This window comes from Melopsittacus undulatus, chromosome 8 (assembly GCF_012275295.1).
Source record: "Melopsittacus undulatus isolate bMelUnd1 chromosome 8, bMelUnd1.mat.Z, whole genome shotgun sequence".
NCBI classification, from domain to species: Eukaryota; Metazoa; Chordata; class Aves; order Psittaciformes; family Psittaculidae; genus Melopsittacus; species Melopsittacus undulatus.
This window is the reverse complement of record NC_047534.1, coordinates 46,680,600-46,701,760: the sequence shown is the minus strand read 5'-3', so window position 1 is coordinate 46,701,760 and position 21,161 is coordinate 46,680,600. Positions and strand designations below refer to the sequence as shown.

The window sequence follows — 21,161 nt, the reverse complement described above, 5'->3', positions numbered from 1 at the left end:
CTAGCTTAAACTGGGACACACTTGAAATTAGCACAGAAATAGGGAGTTAAGCTTGTGGGAAACAGACACATGTGATACCACTGCATTAAGGTTGTAGATGCCTTATGATAGCGGTTATGATGACGTTATAATAAGCACTTGATTTAACAACATAATAGATTAAGGGTGACAGCAAGGAGGGTGGTGAGACAGTAATGAATACAATACATAAAACCGCAAAACAGTGTTCTGAACTAGGTCCAGCTCACCTCCATTCGGTTCTCCTGCTCCAGAGGCCTTATACCAGCAAACACATCCTCCTCTTCGTTTCCCCCTTCAGCTTTGTCATCATCTTCTTTGGCTACCTCTTGTGGATTCAGATAGTACACCTGGTAATCATCTTCCTCCTCTCCATCATCCCCTCCCCCTGCTGCACCATTCTCTCCCATTTCTTCTGGCTTCAGGCTCACACCACCACTGTTCTCATCTGCAGAAGGCAAGTCATCATCACCACTACCTATTTCCCCCACAGGATCCTTGGGTGATTTCTTGGTCATGGAACTGCTCCTGACACTGGGCTCAGGTCCCTCAGAGAAGTACACACCAGCATCCTCCTCAAAGGTGTCTCTGTAGCTCCTGCTCAGTGGACTTTCTGTAAAACTAAATGTGTTGCTAGCTTCTGCCCCAAGAGCTAAGCTGCTGTCATCCAGGCTCATCTCTGCCAAGTCCGGCTCCAGAGAGCTGTCTTCACTGCTCATGCGGCGTTTCCCACTATGTTTACTGGTCAAGCCTTTGCTCACTGCCAACTTTGCTTTGCCCACTGCAGTCTTATACACAGCTTTGTCACCTTCTGCTGAAAGTCGCCTCAGAACCCTCTGCGGTGTTTCAGAGACAGCTTTCCGCTTCCCAGTGAGTTCCTTTGGACGAACTGCTGGCTCCTGGGGAGAGGGACGCAGTCTGTCCCCAGGCTGAAGACATGGTCCCCCGGGCTCCTGTCCATGGGTTCGGCCAGCCTCACAGGCAATTTCAGCATATTGCAGCCGGCAGCTCCTCTGCTGAATGGCCTTTACCCAACAGAATGAGTTTTTCTTGTCAGTGCTGCTATATGTAATCCCAGGAATGGGATAAGCTTCCTCCCAGTTGAAGTAACAGGCTTCCACAGCTGGCTTGAAACCCTGGAAGAGCTTCTCCAGTGATTTCTTGTGCTGACCCCTCTTAACATTATCTATGACTTTCAGCTGCCACTGTCTGAGCTGTGAGCAAAGGTCCCTGCGCCTAAGAGAAGAAATAAAAGGACAGAATATAAAGCAGACAGAAAATGTATCTGTGACAAACTACCTATTACCCCACAAACACTTATTCCTTCTGGTCAGAAACACCTGCTTAACTAAGTATAAACAGCATTTGTAAGGAGACAGGCTGAAAAAGGGAAATGGGTATTATTAACAACGAAGTCCTAGACAGGCCCATAATATAGAAACAAAATGTGAACAGTAGTAACATGAAAGCACAATACAAACTGGGAGGTTTAAAATGAAATACTGTCTGCTCTGTTTGCTTATCTACCCCAAGTAAGATATTAGTGATGTAAGCTTGGCAGTCTGAGACCAGTGAGCGCCATGGGGAACTGAACATTCATAAAACAGTTTGCACCAGCTGTGAAACAACCCCAGTCGAGACACTCACAAGTACAATCTAATCAGCCTACTCAGGGAAGCACAATGCCAGCCAGCCAGGACCACCTAATCTACCTTCCAGACATTTACCTCTTTACCTTGATAGACCTATCTAGAACCCAACAATTTAAGTCAGGTTTTATCAGGCTGTCCTCAGAAAACTGAACTGTTGCAAGCCACAGGCACAAAACAAGCAAGACAAAAATAACTGCTATTCAAATAACTCTGAAGAAAAAGCAAGCTGGTAAGATTATATAGACTTAAATTACACAGCAGTTAGTCCCATGCCGCATATTACAATGGGAAGAACAAAATATTTCTGCATCTCCCAGCTCCAAATCTCACACAGGGCCTAAGCCTGAGCAAAAGAGGCTAAATGGATTACATGTTTGGGTAATCTAATTCAAAAAGAGGAAAAGACATTTCTAGAAACTGCACCAATTGTCTCAGTCAATTGCCATCTTGTTTCTGCCACAGATTTCAGAGACCTGCGGTACAAGCCCAACACTTCAATCCTTTCAGATTTCCTATCAAAAGCAAAAGAACAAGAAAAAAAAAATCAAATCAAAAGGGGGAGACCCTATTTAGGTGCAAAGGACAAAAGGGGCTAAAAAGAACAGACTGCTTCTATTTGTCCACTAAAGAAATTAGTAACAAGGGAGCAGACTGGCAGCACTAAATCAAGGAGAGGATTTTCAGAAGGAAAAAGAAGAAAGGGGAGCTGCTCAGGAAAGGTAATGTAAGGATGAGAGCCTGCAATGAATTAGGAATGAGGCAGCAAGTCTCTGTGATTCACTGGAAAGAATAGCAAGGATGGGTAGAAGAGGGTTCTTCTTGATGACTACTCAAAACGCCAAGAGAATAGGTAATCAAGCAGGAGCATTTCAATTATGCATGAGCTCAAGTAGGATATCTGAGCAAATTTGAACTGTGCCAAATAACTCAAGTGTGAATATATATTGCACAACTTCATACTTTAAAAGCCAAAACTCTTTGATTTTTTGTGACCTGATTGATGTTTATTTTAAGCCTCAATCCCAATCTCCTACGGCTTTTTGTCTTTATCTCCTATATTTAGCTGCTTCACATTGTAAAGTGCATAAGACAGAAACTGCATCCATTTTAGTGACTTAGTGTTCCTGATGTACCTTACATACATAGGGCATTTTATTAATGTTACACAACAGTTCACAGAAAGCAAATCCTGTCAATGTGTAGTTGCACTGAAAATACCATCCTGTTTTCATTTGTTCTGGAAAACCTTCCCTGGGCACTTGTAGCATGTTAAGCTAATACGGTACATTTTACACACCACACCTGGTAAACTAGATTTACAAAACAAATTATTACAATGTTGACCACAGTATCGCAGCACAAGCCCTCAGTACCGCCACTATTATCAACTAGTGCTAAATAAAGGTGTCTGTGATTTACCAAGGCACCACATAGTTTAGAAACCTGCAGAAGCCACACAAATTTTCCTCAGACAATTAAAAACACTGACTGAAAAAAAAAATCCCAATCACACACCAGTGACATTGTTTACCAATACACTGCAGAGAATGAACTCTCTAATAGCACAGAAAGCAAGAAATGGTTCATCTTGAAACAGGCAACAGTGAATGACTGGGCTAAACAGAAATGCATTGAACTGCTGAATAGTTAAATTTAGAAAGCAGTAAAATTTACTGGTAGCTGCTCTAATCAAATGAATGTTCTCCACTGGGACACTAAAATGCAGAATTACACTCGTATATAAAAGAGAATGCTCAGAAAACAAATTATTCACACTACATAATGTTGCTAAAAATGAGCAGCAATAGCAATTCAAGTTTAACTGTAGAGCTCCTGAACATTACACAGTACATAGCCCAGAAGGACTAATGGTTTAACAGGTAATGAGGTAATGATACAAACACAAGAAATCTACTCAAGGAACTCCAGAGTGTGCTTGAACATCACAGAAGTAAAAGAGACTGGATCTGATTCACATGCTCACCTCTGTGGACTAACAGTTGGGTCAAGGACAGCCAGCCTCCAAAGAATCACCATCTCATCACACATACTTGCACAAGCATGAGCAGCTACTTCTGACTGGCCATTGCTGCGTCCCGTGTGCCCGCTAGCACTGCTGTGTGATGCAGATGTTCGCACGCTGTACCACCAGCCAGTTATCTGTAGAAGAAAATGTTCAGTGGAGCTGTGCTGTGGCCAGCATCTCATCTCTGGCTCCCATAACCACATGGAAAGAGGATCCGTGGCTAGTAGCATGTTTTCATTTGACTCCAAAATAACTACAACCATTTAAGCTATATTGGTTTGTAAGAACTAAGGACCTCTCAAAATTTCTCTGGTTAGAAGGCATGTGCCCACAGAACAAAACACTCATAGGAGATTTTCTTACTGAAGGCCTTCAAACTTGAAAGAAAAAAGTGAACAAATGTGATAAATGAAGCATTTCCTTTCTCTGAGGTATGTGATAAAGCAATAAGCAATAAAGCAATAAGTAAACTTACATTGCAATTTATATTACAGAGTGAGATCAATGTCCTGATCTGTCAAAGAAAACCTTTTTCCTAATATTATTTTTAAGATTATATTTTTAAAATTATTAAAATTCATCAAAAGATTATCTTTTACAATAATAAAAAAATACTCAGATTCTACAACCTAACATATTTTTATCAAAATGACAGCTTATATATACTGATATATGACATATGATGTACTTCGCTTAGAAAAAAAAAACAACCCAGCATTTAAACAAATCACTTTGGGCAGAAATCAAATCAAATATGTTGAACAAAAGAGAACAGACTCCCTATACTCATGTTAAAGTGACTGAGGCACCTTTGGGATACAGTGTTACTAGGACATCATTAAATCAGGACACAAAGAAACTGTATGTAACATCATTTTAGCTTGGAGAAATACATGCCCATAATGCATACAGACTGTTAAAAAAAGAAATCATTATTCAGCCATGGATTGTACAGGCACATGACACCAGTCACTGGCTCAACCTGGTTCCTCGGAATTTCCCCCCTCCACAGCAGAGATGTAAATACCTGCTCATAGTTGAGACACTGGTCAGTCAGAATCTCCAGCAAAGGAGCTGCATTGCTATCCCGCCTCTTAAACATCTCACGCACGATAGAAAGCAGGTTCCATATTCCTTCAGGCTCTCTTCCTCGCAGGGGACGCAGGAGGCAGGCCCACTCAGCAGCAGCTGGTGGCTCCGTGGAGGAGAGATACATTGAATTCACATCACTGTAGATTGAAAAGCAGCGATGAGGAAAAAAATAAATCAAGCACAGATATACAAAATCCCAAGTATGTTCTATGTCCAGAAATATATCTGTACCTTAAACGGGACAGACACACATAACCCAAAAGAGAGGATGCATAACATGACTGACAATACCACACAAGCAAGGTATTGTGTAAACATAGTGTGCTCTACTGAAATAATATTGGACAAGCTACATAGCCCGGATGAGTGACCATGAAACTAAGCATCCTTCAGTCCACGGCATTACGTAAGGGTACAGGCTATAACACAGTGAATGAACTTGCAGATTACATTAATATCACATTTTCCCTTCAATGGGAAACAGTTTACCTGAAAACAACAGGAGAGGGTCCACAAAATTTGTGAAGGGTTTTCTTTATGTTGTCACTCAGAGTAGACTCATCTAAGTACCAGGTGCTTTGATCTGATGCAGAGGGTCCAGCAGTGGGATCTTGACAAAAGAATAGCACATATACAGTCTGGAGGATTTGAAGATATTTTCCTCTGTGTACCCAACCACAGAGATTACAGGGAGTACACAAGCAGTGTTACTCAGCTTATTTCACCTGCTGCAGAACTCACCATTCAGAACTGTCTTAAAATGTTATCATAACATTACCTTAAGCACCGACTACACTAAATTGAGAGACATGGCTGGCATGCTGAATGGTAGTACTATAATCAGTGGGACCAGAAGTTCAAGGACTGTGCCAACAGAGACCTCATTAAGTTCATTAAGGAAAAATGTACATTCCTGGACCTGGGACAAGTCATCCCATGCATCAGTGCAGAGTGAAAACAAAGTGAGTAGTTGATAGGTTTTGACGATCATGGTGGATGCCAAACTGAACACAAAACAATGACAAACTTTCACTGAAAACACAAAACAAAACCAACAACCAGCCAACCAATCAAACCAAAAGTCTCTGCAAACTCAGCTATATTAAAAAAAGCACAGCTGGCAGATTTAAGGAACTTATTTTATACCCCTCTACTTATGACTGATAAAGTTACATCTTATTTTATACCCCTCTACTTACGACTGATAAAGTTACATCTGGAATGTTGCATCCAGTTTTGGGTCCCCCCACCCAGGAATGATAATAAGGAACTAGAGAGCATATAGTGGAGGGGTATACAAGACAGCTGGGGGCACAGAGCACAAGACTTATGAGGTGAGACTGATGAAAATGGGATAATTTCCTTTAAAAAGGAGAGGGTGAGGGGCGACCATTAACAGCCTACAATTACTGGAATCACGAACACAGTGCAGACAAACTCTTCTTGGTAGTAGTAATATACAGTAAAAAGAATATTCATACTAAATAGTAGGAAAAAATTGTTGACCAAAAGGGTAATGCAGCACTAAAACAAGAATACTCTGCAACATCTCTGGTAACCTAGATTTAGCTAAACTAGCCTCAGCCACAGCTAAGCCAATCCAGTGTTGTGAATGGTCCTCTTATTTGAAAAGTCCTGTTTCAAGTAAGAGGTTGGAGAGGTCACCTCCAATCAGTATTTCCAGGACTCTGCAATTAATACTGATATAAAAAGAGAAATCTTTTGTTAGAAAGGTGCTTTATCTGATGCTCCCTTCTTCTGCATACACTCCGAGACATTCATTACACAAGCAATTGCCTATTGCTGTGCCATATATACATGCAAGCGCCTGTACTTATCCCTTTTCCTTGACCTCCACCTGCAATTTAAGCTACATGGTAACAGACCAGTTCAGAAACTCAAGGTAATGGAAATATATCCATTTCCTACCTGTGACAGAGATTACTGAAATAAGATGTATCAAGGTTACCTGGGGCTCCGCACACTGTGTTGATGGCAGTAGACTGAGAAGATAACAGCTCATCCAGCAAGCGCTGAGCTGTTGGAAGAATCTGAAAACATGAAGCAAACTTTCAGTATACACAGGATTTCTCATCCTGATACACCCAGTCAAAAATCTGACTGGATTTTCATGGCTGAAGCACTCTCATAATTTCAGAAGTAGCAAACACAGCATGTTTTCAGAAAGGACGAAAGAGGGTGCTAAAGATCATAGAATGGAAAACAAGCTGTTAAACTCTCTCTCAAAGCAAACCTGTATGCAAGGCTTATTTCCTACATTCATACCCTAAGAAGTAAGCAAAAGCATCATAGATGATTAGTTCCTTTCTCATTTCTTAAGGAGTAGGAGCCCATAGGGAGTGATACTGCAGCAAATTTTGAGAGACATGGAAGTGACTGCAGTCAAGGTCACCATTTTCCCACACTTTTATTGTTCTTTATTTCTTGTTCCTAAATCATTCTCTAAAACCCGAACTAATGGGAAGAGAGGAGTAAACTATAAATTACATACCTACATAACTTTTGTGACAGACTTTAGCTTATTTACCATCCTGTTAGCAAAGGGATCATCTAACTATCAACTCAGATTCAATAGTAAACTAATGTGGTTTCAGCACTAAACAAACCACAACTTCTGGACAGGCCAGAGCAAAAGCAGAGAAGGATCACACCTGACTGCAAAACCTTAAGTACATATACCCTCAACATGCTCCTTCCGAAAGGAAAAAACACAGCAGGAAGTGTTTCTTCCCAAACTAAGACTTAGCTGAAACTGTAGATCCATTTAGCCTTTAGCATGCACACTTACAACAAGTTAGGCGTGTACTTAGGATTTAAATTACTCACAACAGAACACCTGATATCCCCTCCACCTCTCTCCACACAACAGCTGAGGTTAAAGACCGCACTTACTGTAAAGCAAGGCACATTCAGTACACTTATATTTGCAAATGATACAGATCTATCTCAAACAGATGGAGGAAAAACAAAGCTTCAGAAGGATATTTTGCATTTCAGCCATATAAAGAAACAAGCTAGGCATTAAACTATTCTTGTACCTGTTTTTACTACTACATATTTTAAGTCACCACAGAGCAGAAAAGTAACAGGACTAGGCAATGTCACACCTTGAGGTGGAAGTACTGGGGCCCTGTCGTGATTCTCCTTCAGGAATTTTTAAAAGATACTCATATTTAATTGGAATAGGAGTACAGGCTTCAAGAAGGGAAATAGCTCTCGGGAGTAGAACTGGATAACAAATTCCAGCTGCCCAGAATCACTTACATTTTCACAGATATAAAACATACCTCCTGCAGAGACTCTGAAAAACATCTTCTTATCTAGTTGCATTCCTACAGGCCATCATCCCCCCCACACTCCAAAGTAATTCGGCATTACATTACTGTATCATAATGTCATTCACAAGCTGGAAATAATGTTAAAATATAATAATGTATATAGCCTACTGTAAGGCTACATCATGTCATCAAAACAAGGAACCCCAAGGTATCAGAGTATCTATCTCCACACAGAAATCTTGAAGACCAGGAATGAGACTGTTGGAAGAGTTTAGGGCATGCCTTGCCTCTTTCAAGGGAATTATACAACACAGGTTAAGATGCAACTACCAATAACCCCTAACTTTTCTGTTGGGCAGCATCCATCAGATTATCTGGCAAGACAGTAATAATTAAATAATCCAGATGTTCCTGGGTGTACAGCTGGTACATGACAGAAGGAGAAATAATCTCTGCAAAAAGTAGCAGAGTATTTGAAAGCAAGCAACTCACATGCCATTCAAAAAAGAACTACCACCACTATTAGCCTTTCAAAACCCTCATTTACTAGAATCCAAACTATGTGACATAAAGAGTCCTTGAGAAGAAAAGCTTTGTTAGGCAATGCAGCAAGAAGCACACACTGTTGGTGCTGAATAAAAAGAAACAAAAAAGCAGTGCTTTTATACCACTTTGATATTATAGATTTCCTCCATTTCCTCTCATAAGCTCAGTATTTCTATAGGAAATGTAGAGGAGGCTTTAGCAATAGAATATCTTAGTGTCCCAAGCACAGCACTACAATATGAATTTTAGGCACATGCCAACAGCAATCTAACTCCTATTTAAGCCATTATGCAAGTACTATTGAAATGTGACAGATATCCAAGCAGAGCACAGTTTTTCTCTACCTCTTTTGGTTTAACCAGCATAAAAAAGTTCCTAAGCCCTTGTATTTTTAAAGCAGACATTTTATGATCACTTAGGTATTCTTACATATTTTGTGCAAGCATTTTAGGCAGATGATATAAATGACCTGGCCCTGAACAACATATATATTTAAGGAATAAGAGAGCACATTTTACCTTTGACTAACAAAATTTCATGTCTGTGATTTTCCATAACCCAAATGATTCTTACAAATCACCAAAGAAGCTACACTGTGAGAAATCAAAAAGTCACCAGTTGGGTGCAGTAGAAAGTGCCTACCTTAAGACACACACAACACACCCCCTGATGAGTCTTCCCCATTCAACTTACCGAACATACAACACAGAAGCAGCCTGATTTGTACTGACCTAAGTTTTTTCACCACCATGCATTTGTTTTATTGTGTTTGATCCTTCACAAGCTAAGTGCATATTCATAATATGAATAGCCACCACTCTTCTTTCAACCCTGTAGGACACTTCTATCATTTTATTTGGCAATGGACAATTTTCAAATAACAGAATGGAACTCTGAAAAGGCAAGAACTGAAGGCGTTCCCAGCAATTCACATATGAATAGCATAATTGATTATCTTGCAACAAAAGACATCATACAAATTGACCCAGAATAAAGATAAGTGAATTTCACTATAAAAGTCAATGCTATCGACTGTCCCCATTTACCTGTTGTGGAAGTTCACTGATTAGGTACTGAGCAAATTTTTGCAATTGGTCTCTTTGTAGCCGAGACAAGGACTCAGAAACAGGTGCTCGTAAACATACTGCAGATGCCTGAAGGAAGAAAAGGAGATAAGAACTGCCATTAACAGGTCAGACTTAATGAAGCTGTGTCCACTTTAAGGCTGAAGTGTCATGAACAGCAGCTGTGCTGATGCATATCATGCTTGGTCTTGATGGACAATTTCTTTTTCTTTCTGTAATTATGTGGTATGTTGTAGATAAGATGCAAATAAACTGTCTAGGCTTTATAAAAACTGTTTTTAAGAGTTTCTTTTCAAATAAACTGCTTTAACAGCTGTGCTTAAGATCTGTTGTTGCTAGCAATTGCACAAATACTGGCAGGGATTTCACAAACAAACCTCTAAAATAGGACATTATTCTTTAAGCTTCTGGCAAAACAACGAGCTCTCTGGGGGGCTGTTTCACAGAATCAAAACCACCTCATTTATCTCAATTGAGGCTTTTTTAATTCAATCTTAAAATCAGTCTCTTTCTATATCATAGAACAACTTAAAATGATTTAAAAAAAAAACCCAAATGCAAACAAGAAAACCCCAACAAAGCAATACAGCAAAGCAAACAAAACCACCAACAGAACCCCACATCAAAACACTAGTTTCTTAACATTTTTCACTGTACAGGGAAAAACGTACTTGAATAACACCTACCTAAAATTTAACTTGGAAACAGGCAAGAGCAGTTTGATAATAAAGATGCTTCTGATACTGGTTTGTCTACATAGAGCAATATACTTTGTCTTGTAACTCGCTAGTGTTAGCAGTCAGTATATATAAACATGAAAATCCCTTCACTATCATTTTTCAAGTACAAGAAAGGATTTGAGGGAAAAGAATGATTTTCTACCTTACACAGGGTCCAAACTTTCTGAGTGTAAATAACATAAATGAAAACTGGTTTCCTATCCTCACTCTCTATATCCACATTTTAAAACTGGAACTACTAACTGAAAGCATAACTTTTTTTTTGCCATCACTCCAGTCCTAAGTACAGAAAGTATACTGACATTCTGATGATTTCAGAAGAGTATCAATTTTAGCCTATTACAATTGTCCATTATGAAGCATTAACAAGCTTCAGCAGGTTACTAGCATTTATTTAAGAATCTGGAGTTGACCATAAGCATGTTAGCTATAAAATATTGTGTGACAGCAGAAAATCTTCTGCTCCTTTCAATCACCCAAATTTAATCCTTCCTTAAGATGTATTTCTCAGCTTCCCAAAGTCTAAGGAAATTAATCCATATGCTAGACTGAGGCCTCAAATTGTGTATTTTCTATTGATTCTATACATTTTCACCTGGAGTTCACTGGGATAAGAAACACTTACTTTTCACTCTATAGAAGGCTACACATAATACAAGCAGTCAAATAAAAACATAAACTTAACTGAGTGCTTGAAATCTGCAAGTCAAAGTGACCACTTAACCTGCCTCAGTATGTGTTAACATGAACTGGTGAACATAAAAGGCCAACAGTGATCAGAATTACCTTCCTTCTGCACTCTGATTAAACAACTTAAAGAGCTTTCATATACCGTATTTACAAAGACTTTTATTAAAAGTCTAACTGAAGAAAGAATGAGTAATTCTAGCATTTAAATGAGAAACAGGAAGAGGCCAAAAAGGACTCTGCATCTATCCTTAGTAATTTGCACATTATCAAATGATGTCCCTGCAGGTTAGAGCCTCAGACAATTCACTCTGCAGACCACCATAGCGAGTACACATTTGAACAATGAGTACTGAGTCCAGTTTCCCTAAAGAGAGTGTGAGTCGCACAAAACTGTAATGAGAGACTCGGAGAAGATGCCTAGGGGAGAGAAGAACTGTATTTAAAGGCCTACATTGTGTATCCGGAAGAGGCAGAGTGCCACGACATGAGCACACCACTTGGCCCCAGCTCCGCAGGTACAGCTGCACGATGTGATCCTGCACCGGTCAAACATCACCGCCACGTTGTATGCACCTTTGGGTGGCACCATCTGTGGGGGTACCACAGTGGCACTCAGATGGAAGCCTGTTAAAATTCAAAAGTCCAAGTTACTCTTTTGGTGCCAGGAAGACAGATTTAGCTAGCATGGAAGTTTAGATATGTGCCATTTAAACAGTGAAACAACATGTATAGCAACAACACCTATACAGGGATGGACAGGGATCTAGATTCTCCAGCATTTGTTTCTTTCCAATCAGTTATGGCAGAATATCAGCACAGAGGCATAACATGTCATAAAAGGTTCAAAAATACCAGCTATTAATCAATTAGTTTATATAGTTATTTCTGTTAATATAGTAAAAAGAAAAAGCAGAACTAGATAAAAACATTGCTGAAAAGTGTGGGGGTTTATCACAGGGTCAAAGGTAGACTACACATATTTTAGGCATGATTTCTATGTTAATTATCTCTGGCAGCAGTGAAGAACAGGCTAGGTGACTTATTTCCAAGTCAGTTAACTTCCACAATTCTACAGTGAACTAAAGAAGGCAACACTTAACACCTGAGCACACACTTACACACTGTGGCTTCAGAAGCTACCCATTTCTCATAATTTATGTACCCCCTTGCAATTGTGTGAATACCCCATTTTTATAAACCACGTACTTAGAAAACAAAAAACCCCTCTTGCTTAGAGTAAAATCAATGGAAAAGGGAAATTTCAGCAACAATACCTGAATTAAGACAGCTCCATTAATCTGTGATCAAACAATTATGAACCTCATCTCATGGAGGATTACAAAGAACTTTAATGAGGCTTGACTTCATGTAAGTGCATGTACAATGCATATCAGCTGTACTTATAATGCAGCTTCCTCTACAGATAACTGTTACTCAGAGGCACACATATTATGAGCAGGAAAAGGCCATCAGGAACATTAATCTTTTACTTGTTTTGAAGGTCCCTATCAGCAGTTAATCATCCTCTACAGCAATGACTATCAGCCTCAGAATCTTTCTGCTAGTGTCAAATTGAGTTTCAATGAAGCACAAAAAGCACCGAGGGTATCAAAGCCATAACCAAAAACTCAGCCCAACAACCTACCTTAAGTGAAAAAATACGGCTGGGGACAGATGATTTAAATACTTTCTCCATCATCAGCACAGGGAAGTACATTATAAAGCCACACTACTAAGTTTTTATTACAACATTGTGAGATTATAATAATGACGGTGTTCAGGAGTGCACGTGACCTCCTAAATCCCATTTAAAACAATGTGCACCATTTCTTCCTCAAAATATGATCTCCATGCCAATACAAACCTGCTCTCTTACCTTGCTTAACCTTTCTATTTCTCCTGTTCACCAGAATTCAAATCCTCTTCCTGATGTGGGTGATCATTTTGATTAGTACACATAATGCCACCCAAATTCTTCAGCCATTCTAGCAATTGGAACAAAATCAAAACAAAAGGCAGCATTCACACAAAATTACTGTGCTGCTTATTACCAGCTACAGTTCTAATTTATGTTCCACACTTGGATAATACAAGCCAAACAGTTCAGCTAGTCCTTCTGTTACAGTAGAAGCATGTCAGACCAATGCCAAAATGCCCTAATTTTCACAAATGCAAATTAAGCATTTCACAAATTGGAATTACATCAATCCTGTTTCACTGAGAAAAAGAGGTATTCGAAAGGTAACATCTATACACTCTTACTGAGCTCCTACCATTAAATTTTTATTTGTATATGAAGACAGTTACCTGATGAAATGCAAAGAGGGAAGAACAGTTATAAAAACAAAGAAAATTCAAGGGTTTCAGCATGACACATCACAAGCTTCAGCTCAAACTGTAGCTTGATGAACGTGTCTGTCACTGACGCTGCTAATTCAAGCACCTCCGCCCAGTGTTTTTTGCACAACCAGTCTTGTTGTGCTGAACAACTGTTTGTGGGGTAGCACAGAAAACCATACCAGCGAAGAAGTTCTGCATTAAACAGTTACTTTTACATGGAGGTTCAATTTTAAAATTCAGTTCACTGCACAGTTTCCAAAAGCATGGGCCTGCAAGGACTGGAAAGGTGACTGAAGGAGACCATTGTGGAGCACTATAGACCAACACTACTGTTTAAAGACTTATCTTCTCCCACACACCACAACTCTTACCCTCCTGCTTAAAAGTGAAGAATCACATCTGCTGCACACCTGAGTGACCTGGTCACCTCATGGACCCACAAGAAAGCTCTTCCACCCACTCCCCATCCCTACTACCTGATAACAGCTTATCTACTCCATGCACAACACATGACAAAACCATGTCTGCATGTACCAGCAACATTGATTCTGCAGCTCCATGCAGACTAGCAGAAAAAAAATACCCCTAAGATCTATACCCCATTCTTGGCAAGCTCCACTCCCAGGAGACATCAAGAAAGAGCTGCAGGCCAGAGGAATTGGCTGTACCAGGAGCCTCACCCCCCTGGATACAACTTAAATGCATGGTGGGCACAAAGCAATCTTAGTGCTTATGTGAAAGCATTTAGGCTTTCTACACAGAAAGGGCATCTAACACTTTTTATGAGCACCAGATTTACTACTCCTGCACAGAACAAATATGTCAAGCAGCCAGCACCAATGCTTCAGAGGATGTGTCATGTACCTACACTGTACAGCATACCAGTTATGCATAAAGAGCACCAGGAGTGAACTACTACACCCATGAAGCAGGTTTTATCACGTAGTGAAGAAGGGGCACCAGCACACTGTCCTTCCTGTCTGGTACACAATTAAGACACATGGTTTAATCAAATGTAAAAGCTGGAAATAATCAACTGCTACCTAGACTAGGACCTACAAAATAGAGATGGCTTCTTTTTAAGTCCATAACCTATACTTCTCACTGCTCCACCCCAGAAACTTAATCTTGCAGGAAAAGAATCCAAAAAAATGTATGCTTCCTACTGTTACAATACAGTATTCATAATTTTAGGATGGCTACATCAGTATCTTTTGTACTTAATATGTATTTTATAATGAAATTCATTTATTTTGAAATTTCAGATCTGTGCATTTGTTTTTCTGAGGTCACAGAATCATAGAATGGGTTGGGTTGGAAAGGACCCTTAAGATCATATAGTTCCAATCCCCCTGCCATGAGCAGGGGCACATTCCACTAGACCAGGTTGCTCAAAGCCCCATCCAACCTGGCCTGGAAAACTGCAAAGGATGGAGCATTTACCACTTCTTTGGGCAACCTGTTCCAGTGCCTCACCACCCTCACAGTACAGAAATTCTTCCTTATATCTAACCTGAACTTCCCCTGTTTAAGTTTGAACCCATTGCCCCTTGTCCTATCACTAGAGTGCCTCTCTGGCATCCTTGTATGCCCCGTTCACATACTGGAAGGCTGCTGTGAGGTCTCCACACAGCCTCCTGTTCTCTGGCTGAACAGAACCAATATTCTTATGATTTCAGGTGGAAATGCAAAAATTTGAAATTCCCCACGCTACTCAGTAAGCAACTGGAATGAAAAAAATACAGTGATCTATAAGTCAACAACATCCTAAGAATACTTCTTGTAATGCAGGTTCCAAGCTTTCTTCATCGATATTTGGTAGTTCTGATGCCCCTACAACAATGTCAGCAAACACACCTCAGTAGAGAATTTAAGAACTTTTTCTCTGACTTTCCCAGGACTAACAGAAATGGGAAAAGAAGAGCTCAACAAAAAGCAAAGTAAAGCAAGGCAATCTGGGACAGGTTAGGAGAATCTCTAAAAAGTAGAGACAGAGACTATTCAAGAAGGTGCAACATTAGAAGCTAGACTGAACCTGCTGCTGCTTTCCTCAATTGTTAAAAAAGAAATTAAGACTATGATAGCAAAAAAGTCCCAGACCAGCAACTAGGACACACCTGTTTGAGAACAGAAATAGTATCTCTAGCACAAGGACACGGGTTTATGACTGCTACAAAGGGAATGTGCAGAAGGTCTACTAAAGCTAATTCTTTGTGTGTACACAACACTGTAAAAAGGTGGGGTTTTGGAAAGTTGGGAAGAGGTGCTGTTGTTCAGAAGTTATAGGTATAGATGTGCATGTGGACAAGATGACTAAGATTATTCATTTGTATTTAAAAAAAAAATATATATATACTGCAAAAGGATATGGGTAACAAGAGCACAAAGCATGTTTCAAGCTATGTCCTATTGATCACAATATTACAATGCACTGCCCAATCCCCCTCAAAATCAAATTCCCTCTCATGGGCTACTTAATTTCCTGTGTTTCTTTCCGTATGTGTCAATATATGAAACTCAACTGCAATCACACACCTGAAAATCATTTGGAATGGACAAGTGCAATTCTAGCCACCACACCCATACTGCCCATTGTCTGGGCTGCTACTCATGGGTAAAGAAACAAAACAATCCCTCCATTAGGTAAAGTTCCTCTACTAAGGAGGAAATAAAATTACTGTCTAAACAAAGTAACTTCCTTTCCACACACACAACCTTTTGTCCAGAAGACCAGTTGCTGTTGTGTATACTTGCCTAGTTCCCCCCCTGTATCATTCACCACTTGCTCTTTTTCCCAACTCTTCTCCCCTCCCAAGCACAGCTTTTGCACTAACTTTCCTAGCCTTTGTTCATTTACATTGCTTTACACCTCCTCATCTTTTTAATTTATTACTGAAACACATTTTGACCAGAGTCTTTGCACTGTATATTAAATATTCTGCTCTTTTCCACTGGGAAAGTCCCAGGAATTGCTGAATTTCAGCCAGATGTATTGTAACTCATTTTGTCTCTCTTAAACATCTGCCTTCCTGAAGTTCAGCAGATGCCTTAGAGGCCTCTTTCAGCATTTCAGACCTGACATCAGGAACTCCTGAATGTATTCAAAACCCAGTTTCATTGTGTTTAGCTCAATTTTCTTGATGTCCCAAAATTACTATCTGATGTCACTGACAACTCAGTATACCTTATGCCTGCTATTGCTTATTACACAACAGACAAGGTAAAATCCTTTCAGATGCTTTACCCTATACTCACATAACAGTTCTATCAGCCTTTTGCAGTTCCTGTAGCTCAATGACTATCATCTTCTCTTTTCATTCTCCCCAAGCTTTTACAGTATCAGTCCCTTTTATTCCTTTTTTTGAGGATCCGTTACCTAAATTTATTCATTCCACTGATCACTGAGAGTTAAGTATTACTGGTACTAGCAACTAAACAGGCAGATAGAAAGAAGCCTCTTATCCCTCATCATAGGAAAATAAAGGAAATTCTCTCTTAAACATTATAGATTTTCGTATTATCATTATTCCTATTATAACCAGGCTCAGTTGCTACATGCCAATTAATAGACTAGTTGTGAAGTTTACAGTTGCATAAAAACCCAACACATCTCTATTGGATTGACATGGCTCACCTTGACATACTAGTGTCTTTATTTCACATACTGCCTTCCAGTCCAATAGCTGTCACTAGAAAAGCCAGCTCAATATTCTCCTTTACTGCAAAGGATTTAGTGAAAAACACAGAGACCAATTCTTTGTTTAAGGTAAGATTAGTTCCTATAACCATACAAGATAAAAAGAACCAGGTAAGTGAGGAAAAGCAATAAAATCCACTGTATAGCAACAGGGTTTTCCTTTTGCCAAAAACATAGAATCATAGTATAGTTAGGATTGGAAAGGACCTCAAGATCATCTAGTTCCAACCCCCCTGCCATGGGCAGGGACACCTCACACTAAACCATATCACCCAAGGCTTCATCTAACCTGGTCTTGAACACTGCCAGGGATGGAGCATTCACAACCTCCCTGGGCAACCCATTCCAGTACCTCACCACTCTAACAGTAAAGAATTTCTTCTTTATATCAAGTCTAAACCTCTGCTGTTTAAGTTTCAACCCGTTACCCCTTGTCCTATCACTACAGTCCCTAATGAATAGTCCCTCCCCAGCATCCATGTAGGCCCCCTTCAGATACTGGAAGGCTGCTATGAGGTCTCCACGCAGCCTTCTCTTCTGCAGGCTGAACAGCCCCAACTTTCTCAGCCTGTCTTCATATGGGAGGTGCTCCAGTCCCCTGATCATCCTCGTGGCCTCCTCTGGACTTGTTCTAACAGTTCCATGTCCTTTTTATGTTGAGGAGGAACTGTATTATTAATATAACACTTTTCCTACAAGAATAATTAAACCTTGCAAACTTCCCCTCTGCCATACATACACTTCAGGCAAGGCAATCACTTGATCAGACAACTAGAAAACCAAGTTCTCTATATAGACAAAGGCATTCCACAGAGTTTTTTCCAAAACACCATTTTCAGAACATATCTGGCTTTTCACCCAGTTTCACAGATGAGCTGACTGAGAATTAAGTAAACATAGTATTTAGCTCTAGACATTACAAAGAATAATGCTATAATGGATGGGAACCTAGCTAAGGGTTGATTCCCAGTCATGACTAAGAGACATATCAAAGTATGGTTTTTGTCAAAAGTATTTTCAATATACATGTTTATGTTGATTATGGCTGTCAGAAAGAGGCAGGAAAAACATAGGTGTGCAGTTGTTTTATGACCTTCATACTTGGCCACACCAGGGTGCCTGGCCAATGCTCTCAGCATGGGCAACAGTGAGATCATGAGAAACTCCAGGGCCCCATGAGTAAACAGTCACAGAGCTGGCATAAAGCCCATTGTTTTTCTAAGAGCATAAAAGCAGGACCATCTTGCAGCCAAATCCAAAGCCTCATCTATGGGTGGATGCACCCCATAGGGATTTCCAGTTACCTGAGACACTGGCTGCCACAGGGCTTCCCAGCCTGAAGTGCAGGCCTGGATGATGATTAGGTGGTAACTGGTGATATATTTCTCCTCGATCTCTGTTCTCTCCATGCAGTAATGATTTGATGCATTGCTAATTTTCCTCTGTGCTTTACAATATATATATATATACACACATATATATGACTTGCTTTATTGTACTTATTCACTATATATAGAGAAATATATACCCAATTTGCATTTGTGTGCTTGCTTAATAAACTGTGCATGTCATAGCAGCTCGTGGGTGGTCATTTTGTTGCATACCCTGCCTGTCATCATAACACATGTGGCAGGCAGTTTAGTCTAGGATGCCAGAAAAGTTCATTTTGAGACTAGGTCATACCACTGCTGTTCCACTGCAAATACAGTCTTGGAAGTCTGAAATATCTGGAGATGGGAAGCTGCAGTGTTCTTACCTATCTGGAGAGGGTCTTTGACAGCTCTCACCCGGAACAGCTGCTCCCCTCGCTGGAACTCATCTGCACTGCCATTTGCCAAACACGAGTACAATCTGCAAGAGAAACAGAGAACACATCAAGTCTGTTTTGGAGATACGTTACAGTTTTATGTTCTTGTATTCTTTGCTGACATATTTTTTTGAAAAATCCTTCCTATCTTCATCTTTAAGATGAAATCCAGCTCTTTTCTGCCATTTGTCTATTCAGTTCAACCATAAAAATCACTGCTCTCTTCCTGAGTCTGTGTATAGCACCTGGTAAGAATTCTAACCTAAGCCTTCAAAATACAAATTCATTCATAGGCTAAAATTAAGCTTCTCTATACAAGTATAATATCAATTCAAGGTCCAATATTAGCATGCAACAGTAAAAACTCCTTGTATTTCTAGATGAGTTACCTGCATCCTCACCTGAGGTTTTTTCACACCTCCATTCATCAGAATAATTAACATGTACAACCTGCTGGTTTTCTGTGTTCCCCCACAGGTGATGTTACAAATTACATCAGCACTTCTGACATTACCTCCCCCATCTAATACCAGCATGTTAGATTAATTCATCTAAGAACTTCCAAGATGATTCTTTCAAAAAGAGTGTAATATCACTAGTTTGTAGCAAAATTCTGAATGTACATCCACACAGGTAGGCCTCCTATAGTATAAAAGCATCATTAAAAAAAAGAACAACTTTGGTAAAAGATCTAAAAGCACACAATTTTTTACTATGTACTCATACAATTTATGTGGAAACATAAGAAATAGTAATTTCTGTCTCCATTCTTATCACTGATGCAATCACAAAGTCTGATTTTTCTGCTTACACCAGTTAAGGGCTTGCATAGCATACTGAGGGTAATTTCTGAGCCCAGTTAAAGATCTGACTCTAGCAACAGATTCAAATTGGAAAGAATACTGTGTAAAACTAACATAAGGACAAAACTCTATGAACTAGTCCTGTCAGGAAATTAAAGGCTGCGTTTATTCTGCTATCATTTACATACACAATCTGCACATGTAGATGCATGCAGGGCAGCTCACCCTGAAATAAACCCCCATACCATAGCATAACCCCTAGTAAACCATCCATGCATTACAAAACGCATGAGAATAGCAGAAGCAACAAATATATGGGACGTCAAATGGACAATGATTCTCCTCTAGCGAACAGAACTTTTCCTTAAGCATCAATGGAACAAAAACAGTATTAATTACCTGATGTCCTCCTCATTTTCTGGGAAACTCCAGAAGGCAATTCGAAGCTGCAGCTGCTCAGGCACTGGAGGATAAACTTTCTCCACCACCTCGAATGGAATGTGAAATGCAACCTGCTTTGCAGACAGTTCCACCAATGGGATCACCAGCCCATCTAGAAAGACAAGAAACAAAATGCAATTAGACATTCAGACAACAAACTCATGAAAGGCTGAAGAAATCAGAGCAGGAAGCTCTTCCATCTCCCTTCTTACCCCAGCAAGTTCAAGGAACAATTCTGATAGACAGTAAAAGGCAGCACCAGAATTTTCTGAAGAATTACCTGCCAATTTTATGTTGGTTTTCAGCATCCTAGGGCATGGGTACATGTGCCTAAAAGAAAAGTCCTTCTTCAGGAGAGCTCTGTTAGCCCAGCAGACATCATTGACTCAAACGTTGTCTCTTGATACAACTGAAGCCATTTAGCAAGACTTATGGCAACCCAATATTTTTCAAACATTTCTGTTACAATATGGCAGCAACATCCTGTGAATGTCAGGTGATTACACAGAAAACTATTCAGTGTATATGCGTAAAACAGCATGGAAAGGTTATCCAGGAACCTTAATGTTGACTTTTTTGTTAGCATTCAGTACTAAGTCTTTTATAGCATTTTATTTGTTGCTTTATTCCCCTCACCACCATAGCTCATATAATATCTATTTATATATACTTGGAATTCTTTACAGAAGCAACTGGGAATTCATGTTTGTTTAGTGCTGACTACACCAAGCCGAGGAGGATCTTAACTGAAGGCACCAAGAGCTTACACAAACACATTTAACCACCACCTTTCTACCAAACTAGCTTCACTTTTTATGTTTTTCAGTGCAGATTACTTCTTATCATCAGCTGATAGGAGAGTTATGTTTCTGCTTCACTCTGAGCTAGATCACACTCTATACCAAATACCAGACTTGCTCTATCT

At 39.7% G+C, this 21,161-nt stretch overlaps 1 protein-coding gene across 1 annotated transcript in view; it reads right to left on the bottom strand.

Annotated features, from left to right (window-relative positions):
* The window catches only part of ZSWIM8 (zinc finger SWIM-type containing 8), a 64,265-nt gene that overhangs the window by 20,191 nt on the left and 22,913 nt on the right, over positions 1–21,161 (bottom strand). The window contains exons 2-10 of the mRNA XM_005152664.3: positions 20,195–20,348; positions 18,942–19,036; positions 11,600–11,772; positions 9,680–9,787; positions 6,758–6,839; positions 5,278–5,398; positions 4,724–4,925; positions 3,655–3,830; positions 249–1,254 (exon numbers count right to left, since the gene is read on the bottom strand). Of these exons, the coding sequence (XP_005152721.2) occupies positions 249–1,254; positions 3,655–3,830; positions 4,724–4,925; positions 5,278–5,398; positions 6,758–6,839; positions 9,680–9,787; positions 11,600–11,772; positions 18,942–19,036; positions 20,195–20,348 (2,117 nt within the window). The remainder of the gene's footprint in view (positions 1–248; positions 1,255–3,654; positions 3,831–4,723; positions 4,926–5,277; positions 5,399–6,757; positions 6,840–9,679; positions 9,788–11,599; positions 11,773–18,941; positions 19,037–20,194; positions 20,349–21,161) is intronic.